We start from the raw sequence: 18,346 nt of genomic DNA on the forward strand, positions 1-18,346 counted from the left end.
CTCTCTTGTGTATTAACCTCATGTTCTAGTTCATGTGAAGTAAATACAGATTTGACAAAGATTACTTTTAACTTGCATAAATTGCAATTCGGCCCCTTTTCTGCATAGGCTGTGGCAGCCTGGAATACAGTAAAGTCCACTGAACAACTATTGCATTTTAGATGTACTTGAGTCAAGTATTACATGACTTTGATATAATTTCTCCCCCTCTAGGAATGGGAGATGAAAAATGGAACATAAAGAAGTAAAATCGTCACTAGTGCCTGTTTGGTATGGCTCAAGATGGACTGAAGAAGATTTACCTGCACCAAGATGTAAAGGGTTTGTCAATCCTGTTCAGTCAGTGGTCCATATAGCTTAACACAGCCAAGAGGAGGGCCATCTTGAATGTGTCATTTTTGTTACTGTGACACTTCTTCCAGAAATAACATAATATAAAAGGAACATTTTAAATGGTTACGTAGATGGATCAGGTTAAACTAGCAATTGTGTTGGATGGAATTTGAGATTGGCATGTTTCGGTACTCATTTGAAATAGTTTTAGATAGCTTTAATCATTTGGTACAAAATCAGATGTTGGCTCTCTGTAGAAGTTGCTGGATAAATGTGGGGATTCTCAACTCTGTGGCATTCATTCAGTTCTTACAAGGTTTTTAAAGTAGAAGACTGAAAAACTGCAGCCGCTGTGGAAGTTGTGGACCTGCTGTTTTCCATGGTGATTAGAGACCAAGAAGGATAACACAACTGAAATATTACCTTGGTACTAGTGTAGAACGGCTCCTCCCAAGCTGTACTAGAAAGAGCTTCCATCATTTTTAAATGTTATTTTTGAAGATGTTTTTATTTTCTTCAAATGTTTTAGATGGATTCCCCATTCCCACAAAAAGCCAATAGAAATGGATCCCACTTCACTCAAAGTAAACAGGACCAATAACTCTCTACTTCAAATTCCCCTCCAGAGTTAAAGTTGTTTTAAGGAGGATATATAGGAAGAAAATAAGGAACAACTAATGTATCATTGCATTCAGAAACATTCCAAGAAAAAATATCTGATTTTTAAAAAATGTAACACCCCCCTTTTTAAAATAATACCACTTTTCTCTCAATGCTAAAAGGCAAAATTCTTTCAACCTCCGATGAATGTTTAGAATAAACCAATTTTTAATTGTTATCCTTAAGCACCTCTTCTCTTCAGTGATCTCTGCTTAGAAGATGGTATGTGTCCCTGTATTTTTTAAAGAAAACAATTTAATGTTTATTTTTCTAAGTTTATATGACGTTTCTTTTTCCTGCTAAAAGCATGAGTTGTAAGCCAAGAAGTTTGCAGCTGAAAACCCACTTCGGCTGTGAACCTGCTAGGTGGCCATGGGCAGACTGCAGTGTCTTGGCCTCACCACCCAATCTGCAATATGGGGATAGTAATAATAATAATCATCATCATTAATGGTAATGATACTGGCCTCTCTTGCAGGGTTGTTGCAAATAATGTGTGCAAAATGCTTCAAACGCTTGAAAAGTGGAATATAAATGATCATTTATTATTCTGCACCTCCCAAAGAAATGTCTCATAAGTGTAACAAAAATTTCCTCTGGTACTCCTGAGTATATCTGTTGCCCCAGTCCAGAGTTTTGTGTGATCTTAGGAAAACAGCTGCTGTGCGCATGGGCTGCTCCAAGGTCTTTCCCTCTTCAGGCATATTGTGCAAGGCAGCTGGGAGGCTGCATCCACTGGCTGGTGCTTCTTGCTCCTTCTGTTTCTTTCCTGAGAACAGACAGAAGAGACCACGATAGGGAAGTTTACGGTGTGATCCTAACCATGTCGACTCAGAAGTAAGCCCTATTGAATTCAGTAGGCTGAATTGGGGTAAGTGGGGTGAGGGTTGCAGCCCTAGTTAGAAGGGTGTGTCTGCTCCCTGAATTCTTTTTTGCCTCTTTCTGTAAGCAGGCAGTCCTTCCAGGGAGAGCGTCTCTTTATCCCTTCTATGGAGCTGAGTTCAGGTCAAGCTACAAGATAGCCAGGACGCTCTCCCGCCCTGCTGCAACGCTGACTGAGCAGGCTGCTCTTCTGACCTACCTGCCACTTTGGGGCTGCTCAGCTAAGAGCCAGAGCAGGAACAGTCCCTCCCCAAATGACAAGTTTTCCATCCTGCCCTCCCCTGCAACTCAAGGGGTCCAAGGCACCCCATCACCATGTCACGGAGGAGACCAAGCTTGAGTCAGAGTTTTAATTTTATGTATGTATGCATTTTATGTTAATAAGATAAGTAGGGAGGGGGGAACTACTCAAGAGAGGTGGCATCCATCTTCTTTTGCGTCTCCTATCCCAGCAATATCCTTCCACGTAAGATCAGGTGGGCCCACCAGGGACTTTCCAGAAAGGAATAATCAGACCCAAAGTGAAAGTTTCAGCCACCACCCAGAAACTGAGGATAGGGAAGGTCAGGGCGTAGGCAAATGGCACCTTCTGGATGAGTGCTGTGTTACAGATAAATGTAACAGAGCATTTTTATGTTTGGTTTTATGCTGTTTTATTTACTGTGCTTTACAAATCCATTGAAGGCACCCCATGGGCCATAGGATGGCCGTAATCCCTCCTGGTTGGTGGAAAGAGAGAGCTTTGATCCTAAAGAGGGATCTGACGTTGGAGTTCTCCTCTGTGCTGTCATGACAACTTCAGTAGCCAAAGGATCCACAGCCTCCCGGCTCCCCTGATGTCCCCAAACCAGGGAGAAAATTACGTCAGCCCATCAGTTCACCCCATTTAATTTCCAATGGGAGGGAAATTGTGTTTAAAAATCAAGGCCAGAGGTGGGGGGCGGGACACCCTTGCGTCCACCCTCCCTGTTGGCAGGATCCCTCCAGAACATGGAAGAAGGTGGATAAACTGACTTTGTTTTCCCCACCTTGAGATGTGGTATATATTGCAGAGTAGAAGCAGGAATTAAAGCAAACTCATGCAATCCAGCAGAATGTGTAAAATATGCTGAAATGCTCAGATCTTCCTCTGGTGCTAAAATGACATCATAGTTGGAGACGACAATCCACAAATGGGGTGCTATGAATTAAAGTGTCATCTCCCCCCCCCCCCCCCGCTGGCCACCACCTACCTAACTTTAATTGGCAGGGGCTTACGGAGGAGGACCTCAAGTTTGGACAGGCTGGTGTGATGAAAGGCGGCTCTTTTACACAGTTCTGCCCTCCATCTGCATGATTTCCATCAGAGGAAGGTTTAAAGTTCCCATGAAAACTCCCAACATGTTCCTCGTGCTCCTGTGTTCCTAATCTAATCATTCACACTGACCACACTGTGAAGCTTTGAGGCACTGTCCTTGTTCAGAATGATTAGAGCCAGATCTGAGCACAGGACCATTTGTTTTGCTGCATGTATCTTGAATCTGCCGCTGGTGTCAATGGGCACCACTGCGCATACAAAGAATTAGAGGGCTTTGTTTCCTGCATATGTGACTGGAAAGGCAATCTACTGCCATAGTCCATTGGTGCCCTACTGACCAGCTGTTTGGATTGTCTGCCTGTGGAGGGGAAGCAAACCAAATGTCCCCAGAAAGCCCATGCTTTGCTTTCCTATCGAGGAAGTGATGAGGGCAGCTCTGCACATGCAAAGGAATTTGTATAAGAACAGCCTCCACTAGTGTCCTGAATGGAGCAGCCCATGGACGGAGTTGAGTAAACCCTGTAGATGCATCACTTGTTGCAAATTGGTCGCAGAATAAGCTTTTTGTTAATTTCTGAAGTGTGTAGGGAGGATAAAATGCTCCCTGAAGGGGTTAATTGTGGCAAGCACTGCCCAACTCTCTCATTCCATGTTGCTTTTTCCTTTAATTCTCTGGCCTGTATGGCGGTTTGGCAGGTGTGCAGAAAGGTCATCTATATCCCACAAAATGTCCCGTGCAAGGAAGTGTATACAAAAGTTATTTTATTTAGGCAAATTATTTTAAACTAATTTATTTGTATATTTCATTAAATGTTTAATTTATAGATGTACATATTTATGATATATGCTAGACCTTAGATCAGCACGTTTAATAAGGAAGCAGCTTCTGTTGCTGTCCCTTTTAAACAGATCACAGAGCACAATAACTAGAATAAATTACCAGATATGTGCAATTTTATTTTTCCCTTGTGAAACTTACTTTGAGCAGAGTGTGTATTCTAAATTTCAGTTGCTGCATCTTCATATTCGCCCCCCTGGTTGGTAAATTTCACTAAACTCAGGCCCAAGACAGACGTGCGTAGCTTGAGGAGGGAGGCTGCCTGCTCTGTCTCTGCAGCTTTTTAAGGAAAGGTACATAAGTGAATGAATGAAATGAAGGAACATCAGGGACCTCCTGTTCCCAGTAAAAGTGGGCTCAGTGGAGTTCTGGTTGGCTAACCCTTTTGACAAGCACAAAGTTACCTCCTCATCTGAATTAGCAGAATACTAATTGACTGGTTAGTGTGGCCATCAAAAAGCAGGCGTCCCCCCTTTTTCTTTTCTTTTCTTTTTTTTTTGTTAAAATAATAATATATATATGTATTGGTACATTTTTAAGAAGGCATAAAAATGCATATCTAAAAATTCTTAAGACGTGCAGAGGACTTTTTAAGAAAAAGGGCCCGAGAGGGAAATGAGTCCCTGTGTAGTTACACCCTTTGAGGGAAACCTTTCAACAGAGTGAGGGTTTGTGTGCAGAAGGTGGAGATTTGTTTGGTATGCTGACTTTGCAGGAACCATTTTTGTAACTGCATTATTGAACTTCTTCTCCACGAGAGTTAGTACTTTTCAAAAACAAGGCATTGTAAAGGGATTGGGCTGCCTCCCCACAGCCCAGTGGGAGTCCTTCTGATGTTCCTGCTGTTATTTGGTTTTTGTCTTGGAAGTGCCAGGTATATACAAATAATATACAGTATGGATTTATACAGATAAAAAAGCAGAAACAAACCAAAACAGAAAGAACCTCTAAATAGACCATATTAAATGCTGTGAAATATACTCCACCCCTTTCTCAGTGTGTATGTTTGTGTGTGCGCATGCGCAGAATAGTGCTGTGGCAGAGCTCTGAATGGCCAGGAAGACCTCTTGATGTGCTTCCAGGGGAGCAGTTTCCTTGATTTTAGCTTGGGCAGAAGGGTTCCTGTGCAACCTTCTAGATAATCCAGTTACAAGCATTCTGTCATGCTCTGCTGCGACTTAGAAAAACAGAATCCAGGATAAGTCTGCAGATTGGAGAGAGATCTACTCCTCACCTGCTCCCCCCCCATTCCCATCATGCATTTCACACAGGCCTTTAGCAAAGGTTTTACTAATGATCAAGAATTGCTTTAAGGAAGTGGTTTTGTACACTGCATTTCTATGTTTGTGAGGACATTTTACTGATCTAGTATTCCAAAATAAAGTATGAATCAGGAACTGTTTTTTATTTTTGTTATGGAAGTTGTAATTTATGTCATTGGATGGGGATGTGGGTCTACTTTTTAAATATCAGGTTATAATTTGGGGAGCAAGACTTTGCAAAAAATAAATTTTTAATGTATTAATAATTCTGTATCAGTCTTCCATTATTACCAAACCTACCAATGGATCTGAGTTGTTTCACTTAAAAGAATACTCTTGTATTAAGAATGTAATTATTTTTATGATTGTATTTTCAAAGACAAAATCGTATTTAAAGTTTTCCATGAAGAAGGAACACTAAAGCAAGGGGATTTTTTGTGAGCTGTTATTATGTTTTCATATCTCCTATGTTTTATTTCATTGTATTTTACATTTCATTTCTCAGTGTTGGTGTGGCTGCTGTTAGTTATGAAATGCTGGGTCAAGAGCAATCTCTCTCTTCTGAGAAAGACAATAGAAGTTTGTAGAAGCCCAAATTGGAAGGAGAAAAGGGCCACACGAAATGCAGGCCTTACTTGTTTTAGTTTTTTACCTTTCTTTCCCAGAAAATAATATGACAGGCACCTAATTGGTGTAACACATTAATTGACATTATTAATAAAAATACCCTGTGAAAACTCAGCCTTTGTATCTTAACTGTTCACTTTTCTGATCTGTTGCACGACAGCTTTTTGGTGATGTCTTGAAGCTGCTGGGAAGTTATTTCTGTCTCTGGGTTACACTGCCAACTTTAGATTGGTTTAGAACAGTAGGGAAAACACAATAACACGTTCCTGTGCCTTCCTCTACTACCGGAACATACCTCTAGCATGCAGCTGCCATCCAGATCACACTTTGGTTTGATCTGGGCCACCTCCAAGGCAGCTGCCACTTGGGGAAATGAAAGCAGAAGCGGAAATATGTTTGGAAGCTCAAATTTCACCTACAAGGTTAAATTGGGTTCCGGTGATAAGAGTGGAAAACTTTCAGTGTCGAGTGTGTTTTGCTTTCACCATCTTTGGCATAGAAGTAATTACCTCTGGACCCCTCCTCCCGTTTCCATGCCCCCCCCCCGCTCCATGTTCCTTGTGGCCGCAGAGGGTGAGGCGCAGGATGTGATGGCAGTGATCCAATGGCAATTCCACACAGCTTTTTTTCTTGGGGTATTCGAGGGTATGCAGGATCGGCACCATTTTTCTAGAAGAAAAGCACTGAATTTACCTCGTGGGATGCTGGAGCCAGTGGGACGGCTGTGTCCTCGTCACAGGACACCAGGGAGGAGCAAAGAATGGCGTGAAGTAGGCTAGGCGTCCCCAGTTTTTTCCTCCTGCCTGGCGCAGCAGTTCATTCCTCGTGGCTCTACTTTTTCGCCAGATAAGTCTATTTCATTTCTTCTCATTTTCAGTTTAATTTCCTTCCCTGTCATTTCCTCTAGAATCATAGAATCATAGAGTTGGAAGAGACCACAAGGGCCATCGAGTCCAACCCCCTGCCAAGCAGGAAACACCATCAGAGCACTCCTGACATATGGTTGTCAAGCCTCTGCTTAAAGACCTCCAAAGTAGGAGACTCCACCACACTCCTTGGCAGCAAATTCCACTATCAAACAGCTCTTACTGTCAGGAAGTTCTTCCTAATGTTTAGGTGGAATCTTCTTTCTTGTAGTTTGGATCCATTGCTCCGTGTCCGCTTCTCTGGAGCAGCAGCAAACAACCTTTCTCCCTCCTCTATGTGACATCCTTTTATATATTTGAACATGGCTATCATATCACCCCTTAACCTCCTCTTCTCCAGGCTAAACATGCCCAGCTCCCTTAGCCGTTCCTCATAAGGCATCGTTTCCAGGCCCTTGACCATTTTGGTTGCCCTCCTCTGGACACGTTCCAGTTTGTCAGTGTCCTTCTTGAATTGTGGTGCCCAGAACTGGACACAGTACTCCAGGTGTGGTCTGACCAGAGCAGAATACAGTGGCACTATTACTTCCCTTGATCTAGATGCTATACTCCTATTGATGCAGCCCAGAATTGCATTGGCATTTTTAGCTGCCGCGTCACACTGTTGGCTCATGTCAAGTTTGTGGTCAACCAAGACTCCTAGATCCTTTTCACATGTACTGCTCTCAAGCCAGGTGTCCCCCATCTTGTATTTGTGCCTCTCATTTTTTTTGCCCAAGTGCAATACTTTACATTTCTCCCTGTTAAAATTCATCTTGTTTATTTTTGCCCAGTTCTCTAATCTGTCAAGGTCGTTTTGAAGTGTGATCCTGTCCTCTGGGGTGTTAGCCACCCCTCCCAGTTTGGTGTCATCTGCAAATTTGATCAGGATGCCCTTGAGTCCATCATCCAAGTCGTTGATAAAGATGTTGAATAAGACCGGGCCCAAGACAGAACCCTGTGGCACCCCACTAGTCACTCTTCTCCAGGATGAAGAGGAACCATTGATGAGCACCCTTTGGGTTCGGTCAGTCAGCCAGTTACAAATCCACTGAGTGGTAGCATAGTCAAGACCGCATTTTACCAGCTTCTTTACAAGAATATCATGGGGCACCTTGTCAAATGCCTTGCTGAAATCAAGGTAGGCTACATCCACTGCGTTCCCTTCATCTACCAGGCTTGTAGTTCTGTCAAAAAACGAGATCAGGTTAGTCTGACATGACTTATTTTTCAGAAATCCATGCTGACTATTGGTGATCACAGCATTCCTTTCTAGGTGCTCACAGACTGTTTGCTTAATGATCTGCTCCAGAATCTTCCCTGGTATTGATGTCAGACTGACTGGGCGGTAATTATTTGGGTCCTCTCTTTTCCCCTTTTTGAAAATAGGGACAACATTTGCCCTCCTCCAGTCTGCCGGGACTTCGCCTGTTCTCCAGGAATTCTCAAAGATGACTGCCAGTGGTTCTGAGATCACATCTGCCAGTTCTTTTAATACTCTTGGATGCAGTTCATCTGGCCCTGGAGACTTGAATACATCTAAACTAGCCAAATATTCTTGTACTATCTCCTTAGTTATTCTGGGCTGTGTTTCCTTTGCTGAATCATTTGCTCCAAATTCTTCCGGTCGGGCATTGTTTTCTTTATCGGAGAAGACTGAGGCAAAGAAGGCATTGAGTAGTTCAGCCCTTTCTGTGTCCCCTGTTTGCATTTCACCATCTTCTCCTCTGAGTGACCCCACTGTTTCTTTGTTCTTCCTTTTGCTACGAACATACCCATAAAAGCCTTTTTTGTTGCTTTTAACCTCTCTAGCAAGCCTGAGTTCATTCTGTGCTTTAGCTTTTCTGACTTTGTGTCTACACGTGCTGGCTATTTGTTTGAATTCCTCTTTGGTGGTTTCCCCCCTTTTCCATTTTTTGTACACATCCTTTTTTAATCTTAATTCAGTTAAAAGTTCTTTAGATAGCCACCCTGGCTTCTTTAGGCACCTTCCATGTTTCCGTCTCATTGGTATTGCCTGACGTTGTGCTTTTAGTAACTCCCTCTTAACAAACTCCCAGCCATCATGAACTCCCTTTCCTTTTAGTATTGTTGTCCATGGGATCTCACCCAGCACTTCCCTAAGTTTTATGAAGTCGGCTTTCTTAAAGTCAAGAAATTGAGTCCTAGTATGCTTGGCTGCTCCTTTCCGCTGTATAGTAAACTTCAGAAGAGCATGATCACTCGTGCCTAATGATCCTTCCACTTCTACCCCACTAACCAGGTCATCAACATTGGTTAGGACCAGATCTAAAATGGCTGTTCCTCTTGTTGCTTCTCCCACTTTCTGGACAATGAAGTTGTCTGCAAGGCCAGTGAGGAATCTGTTTGACCTTATGCTCTTGGCTGAGTTTGACGTCCAACAAATATCCGGGTAATTGAAGTCCCCCATTACTACTATCTCCCTTCCTTTTGCATGCTTGGCCATCTGTTCCAGGAAGGCATCATCTATGTCCTCCGTTTGGCTTGGGGATCTATAGTAAACTCCCACAATGGGGTCTCTGTTATTCTTCTCTCCCTTAATTTTGACCCAAATGCTCTCACTTTGGCTTTGAGGATCTAAATCTTGGATCTCTTCACAGGTATACACATCCCTGACATATAACGCCACTCCTCCTCCTTTCTTGTCTGGTCTGTTTCTCTGAAATAGATTGTATCCCCCCATTATTACATTCCAATCGTGGGACTTATCCCACCAGGTTTCAGTGATGCCTATTATGTCATATTTAGTTTGCTGTACCAAGAGCTCAAGCTCATCTTTCTGTGGCTCTGTAGTCTTTCTGCCTGTGTTGTGCTTCTCTGACTATTATGGAGCCCCTAACCCATTCACCTCCATAGGTGATGATAAGAATGAGGATTTTCCCTTGCCTTCCTTCCCAACCGTTTTTCAGGAATAGGAGGTGGATGATGATAGGAGTGAAGAATTTATGCAGGATGAACCTTTTTCCATGTGGCTGTTTCAGGAGGCTAGTGCCCTCACCCTGAAACATAAGATAATGCACATCTTAGAATTAACTGCTCAACCTGACAGATCAGTCACTGAACCAGAGAGTGATCTGTATTTGTTAACTCCTAGCCATATCCCATCCAACTTCATGTTGGTTCCCTCAGTGCTTAAGGCAGTAGTTAAATCTGAGCTTGATGCACCTATGCACTCTAAAAGAAATTCTGCCTTAGTTAGCAAACTATATGACTTGAATCCTGAATTCATGGCATATAGTCTTCTCCTTCTATAGACAGACCAGTTTTAAATCTGTCCTTGCAACATCTGGTTCCCAAGAAGGAAATGCTCAACTTTGGGACACTACTGATAGGAGAATTGAATATGCCTTACTAAGACCCATGATGCAGCGGCCCCCTCTGTGAGAGCTGCCTGCATAGCATCCTCATGTGCTCGAGCATATATTGTTTGGTTTGAGGATCTGTTGCAGTCTCCTCCCCAATATCCAGCTCTACAGCAACAGATTCTTGCCAAACTCCTTAAAGCTCAAGTATGGCAAATGCTTTCATGCAGTTTGCAGCTAGAGCAGTGGCATCCAGGTAGCTGTAGATGCACTCTGTGGCTGAAGTCCTGGAATGCTGGTGCTGCCTCTAAACCTTTCCACTGAACCTTTTTCAGGAGGTCAGCTTTTTGGAGAAGTGGTGTTGAAAAATGTCTTTATAGAATCAAAAGATAAGAGAAAAATCTTGCTGACCCAGAGAGATGACAAGCACCCAACCAGGCGTTTCTTCCGACTCTTCTTGTTTCCAATCCTTCCATAATAGGCAAAGGGACGTCAGGTTCAGACCTCAATCCTTTAGACAATGCTTCCAAGGCAGGCAAGGGTTTCATCGCTTTCCAACTTTTTCCAGTACCAAAGCCACAAAACAGCAAACCCAATGGCAGATCTGTGCGGGGGCCGATTCTTTCCCTCCTCGCCTGGCAGACGCCAGTATCCAATTGCTGGGTTTCAGAAATTATTTCATAGAATTCATTTCCATCCGTCCCCCAACGTTTCATTCCCTTGCCCTTGCCAAGAAATAAAGTATGTTTGCAAGCTGTTTGGACTTGTGTTCGCCATCTTCTGTCTGTGGAAGCTATAGTGCTGTTCCCTCAGATCAGCACTTTCGTGGTTCCTACTCCATATTTTTTGTTGTGCCAAAAAGAGATCCCCAAAAATGGCATCCTGTTCTCAATTTACGCTTCCTCAACCGTTACGTGGCTTACAAGAGATTCAAGATGGAATCTCAGAACTCAAACTGAGAGTCCTTACACCACAGATATTTCATATTGAGTATCAATCTCTTAAGACGCATACCTTCACTTCTCACTCCATCCCACACATCAACAATATCTTCGATTCACCCTAGGCAACCATCATTTTTCAATTCAGGACACTCCCCTTTGGCCTCTCCTCATCTCCAATAATTTTCTCCAAAGTAATGTGCTCGTGCCACAGCACACCTCCGCCTCCAGGGGGTCGATATTTTCCCCATTGGCTCCAGCATCCCTACTCCCAAATATACACTTCAGGTAAGACCAATCATTCTTTCTACATATTATAACCAGAATATGGCCAATTCTGATCAATGCAAAGCAACTGGACCAAATTCAGCCTCATATTATTACTATTATGGTATATGTTAAATCCTAGCAATTGTGCATAGAAAGGTTATAATAATATTATAACATCCTCTGCATGTACTCTGACTCAGAGCCTTAACTCAAAAATAAAGACAAACTCAAGAGTGTCAAACAACTTTTAATAAAGGAAATTTTGTGGTACAGTTTCTCAGAACAAATGCAAATTTGCTGTGGGATACAGCAATTGACCTGCTTACATATTTTGATGTAGATGTGCATAAAGCTGCATTGTGCACCTTATGTACTTATTTATCAAATCAGTGGCTGCTCCTAATTCAGAGTCTTCAGCTACTTAGATTGAACTATTGATTGTGCAATTGAACCATAGTTAAGTGTTAACATAAAGTCTCTTCAAATGTTTTAGTTGCTGCTGCTCAAAACCAGAACATATCACTACAAAATTGCCACTACAAATATACAAAAATATACTGGCTCCTCCATCCTACCCACCCTCTAGCCAGTTTGGCAATCAAGACTCCTCTTTCTTCCCACCCATTATGTACCAAGAGACCTGGCTAATGTTATCTAAAATAGTAATAGGAAAGTGTGTCTGGTATTATCACATCAAAATTAGGTGAGGCAGAAGTAAAAGATTGGAAAACTTGTGATGATTATTAAAAGCATATAAACATATTGAACATATTTCTGAAATCTGAGTACAAATCACTGTTTATAAATTATTCCTCATGCTCCTGGACGTTTGGAAGGTAACTTCATGGCCTGTATAAATAAGCATCACAGTTGACTCAAATCTACATCCAGGAGCTGAAAGCCTTTAGTGTTACTGTATTTCCATATAAAGAGACGCAAGCATTTCTCATGAGCCTAAAGTCTAGTTCACATTAATAAACAAATGTCATGGTTACTATAAGCATAGCGGCTTGCTGTGAGGGTGCTGTGATATGAGGGCAACTGAAAACTGAATTTGACTAGACTAATGAAATGATGGTCATGCATGAGCTCTCAACAAAGATTTGAGGGGCTGGATGTCATATTCTCATCACTCAGGACTATAGTCTTAGAAGTGCCCAGATGGTAACAGTGGCCAAGACCACCTCCCTCCAATGCTATCCAATAAGAGCTGCACTTTCTTTTATCAGGAACCTGGCAAGTGTACACCAATGGACTAAAAAGAGACTTACCGGTTTGCCTTCAGGGAAGATTCAGGCATGTCAACTAGTGCAGAATGCATTGCATCAGTCACCAGAACATTTAGAGTCTTCCGCATTGTGTACTCATTACCTTCTGGATCCAAATTCAAGGCTTGTGATCTTTGAGAGAAACACCAGGTTCAAACTGTCTAGAAAAGCATTCTCACTTCTTCTTTTTTAGTAGCTGACCCTTCTCCCAGATCCACAACTCCTACGTGAAGACTCCTAGAAGTCCAACCTGAGCACTTTTTGGATGCATTGCAAGATTGTCTTAATGGAATTGTTCTGCATTCAGAATGAGCTGGGCAATAATTCTAACAGGGCATAAATGCTAATAATAATAGATGCAATACTATAAGGAAAGTTGCAGCACTTAGACTGAAGATTCTCTTATCTGAGGCATTGTTCATACTGGTGTGAAGAGCAAGTCATGGAAGAAGCTTGTTCCATGGAGTTTTGTAGTTAGGTGCTCATATGAAAAACTATTTAGAATATCAGCCAGGGCAGGCAAATTGGCTGGTGCCAAGCCATTCTGATTGCTCATTGTTTTATACATATAATTTTGGAGAAATCAAATTATTTCCTCACTTGTAGTTGTAACTAAGACAGTGGGCAGCAAGAATTAACAAAATAAAGCAAACTGCAATGCACGCATCTCTCTCTTGCCAAAGCCCAAAGTGTGCACATACAGTGGATGAAATCCAGAGTACGCTAGGTGTGCCTCAGTCCCATTGGAACCATCAGAATGAAAACACAAGACAGTTAAATCTCCACTTTAGCCACACCTTACTTTGGCAGGATTGCTTCACAGTTCCAAAAATGTTCTCAGGGCAGATTTCTGACAAACCTTCAGGGGGTGGGGTAGGAAATTCCATAAACATGAAGCAGCTATTTGCCTCTCTTTCTTGCCTTGATGTTTGTAGGTAGTGCACAGATGGAATCTTTTACAGAGATGCCTCTTGAGGAAAGAGAATAGCACAGCAAGAAAGAAGAGTGTGATCATTAAAGAGGCCTGTGTCGGCTTTTGGCCAGCATTAGTATGTGAGGGGGAAAGACAAATCTCTCTTTCTCCCTCCCCCGCCTTATCTTGGGCTATTGCAGACTAAAATGGGGAGGCAGGAGTCCTAGGGGAGAAACACACCCTTTGCTTCCCTGCCAATCATGAACCACAACTTTTTATAGCAGTTCTGGGACCCAGGTTCCACACTCAGATCACCAGTACCTCACAAACTACTGAAAATATACACTCTAGATTGTTGTAATGCAGGGCTGAAAGAAAACTCACAGGGTGCTAACAGGAGTGACCCCCTTAATCCAGGTTCCTGATGCCTACATGCTCAAAGATTGGAAGTTACTGACAATGATAGAATGAGCCAGTTTACACAGCATGTTAAACCCTAATGGTTTACAATGAATGGAGAGATCTCTGCTCTTTCACTCACCACCTAGTTTGAGTGGGAGCAACCAAGCACACTCCTCCCTAGTTCAGTGTTAGGGCTGAAATGCAGACTGAGCAAAACCACAATTCACAAGCCAAGAATGAACCACAACCTATGGTTTGGATGTGATGCTAATCACCTTTTGTTGCAATCATAGGCCGAGAGGGGAGGAGGGATGTCTGAGCCTTCTGCAAGTTAACAGTAAGCCATCAACTATGAGTGAATGTGGAGCCATAAGATGCACTGTTGGCCTTCATCCCTCAAAGTACATGCTGCACATTGCATGTGAATAATGATTGAAACAGCTAGATTCAGGTAGGTAGCCGGGTTGGTCTGATGCAGTCAAAATATATAAAAAAATTGTCCAGTAGCACCTTAGAGACCAACTAAGTTTGTTCTTGGTATAAGCTTTCATAGAATCATAGAGTTGGAAGAGACCACAAGGGCCATCGAGTCCAACCCCCTGCCAAGCAGGAAACATCATCAGAGCACTCCTGACATATGGTTGTCAAGCCTCTGCTTAAAGACCTCCAAAGTAGGAGACTCCACCACACTCCTTGGCAGCAAATTCCACTGTCGAACAGCTCTTACTGTCAGGAAGTTCTTCCTAATGTTTAGGTGGAATCTTCTTTCTTGTAGTTTGGATCCATTGCTCCGTGTCCGCTTCTCTGGAGCAGCAGAAAACAACCTTTCTCCCTCCTCTATGTGACATCCTTTTATATATTTGAACATGGCTATCATATCACCCCTTAACCTCCTCTTCTCCAGGCTAAACATGCCCAGCTCCCTTAGCCGTTCCTCATAAGGCATCGTTTCCAGGCCTTTGACCATTTTGGTTGCCCTCTTCTGGACACGTTCCAGTTTGTCAGTGTCCTTCTTGAATTGTGGTGCCCAGAACTGGACACAGTACTCCAGGTGTGGTCTGACCAGAGCAGAATACAGTGGCACTATTACTTCCCTTGATCTAGATGCTATACTCCTATTGATGCAGCCCAGAATTGCATTGGCTTTTTTAGCTGCCGCGTCACACTGTTGGCTCATGTCAAGTTTGTGGTCAACCAAGACTCCTAGATCCTTTTCACATGTACTGCTCTCAAGCCAGGTGTCACCCATCTTGTATTTGTGCCTCTCATTTTTTTTGCCCAAGTGCAATACTTTACATTTCTCCCTGTTAAAATTCATCTTGTTTGTTTTGGCCCAGTTCTCTAATCTGTCAAGGTCGTTTTGAAGTGTGATCCTGTCCTCTGGGGTGTTAGCCACCCCTCCCAGTTTGGTGTCATCTGCAAATTTGATCAGGATGCCCTTGAGTCCATCATCCAAGTCGTTGATAAAGATGTTGAATAAGACCGGGCCCAAGACAGAACCCTGTGGCACCCCACTAGTCACTCTTCTCCAGGATGAAGAGGAACCATTGATGAGCACCCTTTGGGTTCGGTCAGTCAGCCAGTTACAAATCCACTGAGTGGTAGCATAGTCAAGACCGCATTTTACCAGCTTCTTTACAAGAATATCATGGGGCACCTTGTCAAATGCTTTGCTGAAATCAAGGTAGGCTACATCCACTGCGTTCCCTTCATCTACCAGGCTTGTAATTCTGTCAAAAAACGAGATCAGGTTAGTCTGACATGATTTATTTTTCAGAAATCCATGCTGACTATTGGTGATCACAGCATTCCTTTCTAGGTGCTCACAGACTGTTTGCTTAATGATCTGCTCCAGAATCTTCCCTGCTATTGATGTCAGACTGACTGGGCGGTAATTATTTGGGTCCTCTCTTTTCCCCTTTTTGAAAATAGGAACAACATTTGCCCTCCTCCAGTCTGCCGGGACTTCGCCTGTTCTCCAGGAATTCTCAAAGATGACTGCCAGTGGTTCTGAGATCACATCTGCCAGTTCTTTTAATACTCTTGGATGCAGTTCATCTGGCCCTGGAGACTTGAATACATCTAATCTAGCCAAATATTCTTGTACTATCTCCTTAGTTATTCTGGGCTGTGTTTCCTTTGCTGAATCATTTGCTTCAAATTCTTCAGGTCGGGCATTGTCTTCTTTATCGGAGAAGACTGAGGCAAAGAAGGCATTGAGTAGTTCAGCCCTTTCTGTGTCCCCTGTTTGCATTTCACCATCTTCTCCTCTGAGTGACCCCACTGTTTCTTTGTTCTTCCTTTTGCTACGAACATACCCATAAAAGCCTTTTTTGTTGCTTTTAACCTCTCTAGCAAGCCTGAGTTCATTCTGTGCTTTAGCTTTTCTGACTTTGTGTCTACACGTGCTGGCTATTTGTTTGAATTCCTCTTTGGTGGTTTCCCCCCTTTTCCATTTTTTGTACACAAAAAAGTGTGCATGCAGATACACTGAAACAGAAGTCACCAGACCCTTATGTATACTGGGAGGGTGGGGTGGGGTTTTTCTCAGGAGGGTAGTAGGAGATGGGTGATTGACTCAGTGGGTATGGTAAACCTGTTGACAACTGTTAACAACTGCAATTAGTCCTACAGGAAAAAGCAAGGGATAGTATGCAGATGATTAGCATGTAATGAGACAGGAATCCAATATCTCTATTAAGACCAGGTCTCGCCATAGTTTTCAGTTTAGTGATAAGTTGTAATTCAGCAACTTCTCTTTCAAATCTGTTTCTGAAATTCTTTTGTAATAAGAATTGAAACTGGGCTAGAAATGTAGCGGGAGGCAAATCCTAAGCAGTCTTACTTGCGCCTCAGTTCACAAATTAATGGGTTTGGTCATTTAATTTTGATAATTTAATATCCCTGCTCTTCAGGCCAGGGGCTTCCTGGGTGTCTTTTGTATTTCACAGAATCAGAGCTGTAGAGTTGAAAGGGACCACGAGAATCATCCAGTGCAGGAATCTTTTGTAAAACATGGACCTTGAATCCACAACCCTTAGATTAAAGAGTCTTATACTCTCCTGACTGAGCTATCCCAGAAGACTTTTCAAAAACAAAAAAATGCATATGATATTACATATCAAATAGGAGTAGATCATACCCTTCAAGTGTCCCAATTTTCCAGGGACAGTCCTGGCATTCCGAAAGCCATCCCAGCTTCTGATTTGATCCTGGAATGCCCTATCTCCCCCCCCCCCAGCGCTGCTGCCACTAAGCTGAAGGAGAGGAGGAGCCGGCACTTTGGTGGCTGCTGTGAGAGATGAGGGAGCATCCCGTTGCCTCTCCAGGGCCGCTGTTGCCAGTCTCCTCCCTGGGCAGCTTGTAGAGACTGCTGGAAAGTGGGAGAGGAGGAGAGGCGGCTGCCACTGAGGCCCAGCCTGCCTGGCACACCTGAGGGCAGGGTCCCCAGGACAGCAGGAAAGGGAGCGGAGCAAAGGGCTTGGAGTCTTGATTTGTTTTTATTTTTTTAATGCTTTGTGCATCCATATCTAATCTTTCTCAAATGTATTTATTGATGTGCGTTTTTCTTTTTGTAAGCATACCAAAGAATAAAGTAAAATAGGGATTAAGAGGGTTTCTCAGAATGGTGGAGGGCTTGTGTGCCCTGTGTCCTGTTGGTGAAGTAGTGGCAGCACTTTCCCTTCTGATAGGAAATGCTCTGTGGGCGGGAGCACAAAAATGGGGGTCGAGGAGGGTCAGTTGGTGGGGGGGGTGGAGTGAGAAATGTCGCTGTCTGGAGCTGAAGAATGTTGGAAGGTACGGTAGATACATCGGTGAAATAGGCTGGGAACACCACACAGGTGATGTTTTGCAGATTTTAGAGATGTTTTGAAGCAGCAAAGGCGGTCTTGTTTCTTGGTGTGTAGCGCTTTTCAAAAGGATGTTGACGGATAAATACTTAGCTTGGTTCTTGCTCTGAAGTATTTAGAAAGGGCTACAAAACTTGATAGAAACACAGACATCCAAGCCCACCTGTCCATAAAAATCAAAACTATCAGGAAATATATATGTTTTCTAGTGGGGGTGATCTGAAAGCCTGTCTTCTTGTTATGTATTTTAATGTACAAAATACATGGCACATGGCAACACACATGCCCCCTTTCTCCCTTTCAATAATGTTTTCTCTGTATTGGTAGTGTTCTGGAAAGAATCTCCAGGTGTAGTTCATTCTTGCTGCAATGACCACCCATTTTCTCTTAGTCATCAGAGAAGGTACATTCCAGTCAAAGCATTAACTCCCATTGCTTTCCATAAAGAAGACTGAACTAATATGCCAGTATCTCCCACTGAAATCAGCGGAACTTTAAAATAATTAATTTCAACTGAATTTGCACCAGTTAGTAATTTGATCAATTATATTAATTTGATTGTACTTAATTGCCT

The 18,346-nt window shown here is 42.8% G+C and overlaps 1 protein-coding gene across 5 annotated transcripts in view; it reads left to right on the top strand.

The window, feature by feature from the left end:
* Window positions 1–2,974, top strand: part of AFAP1 (actin filament associated protein 1) — a 45,888-nt gene extending 42,914 nt beyond the window's left edge. For all 5 annotated transcript variants that reach the window (XM_082234304.1, XM_082234303.1, XM_082234305.1 and 2 more), the window contains one exon: window positions 214–2,974. In XM_082234304.1, coding sequence (XP_082090430.1) covers window positions 214–240 — 27 coding nt within the window. In that variant the 3' untranslated portion in view covers window positions 241–2,974. The remainder of the gene's footprint in view (window positions 1–213) is intronic.
* Window positions 2,975–18,346: the final 15,372 nt, after the last annotated feature.

The sequence above is a fragment of the Podarcis vaucheri genome, assembly GCF_965113315.1.
Source record: "Podarcis vaucheri genome assembly, chromosome: 8".
Classification (NCBI taxonomy): Eukaryota; Metazoa; Chordata; class Lepidosauria; order Squamata; family Lacertidae; genus Podarcis; species Podarcis vaucheri.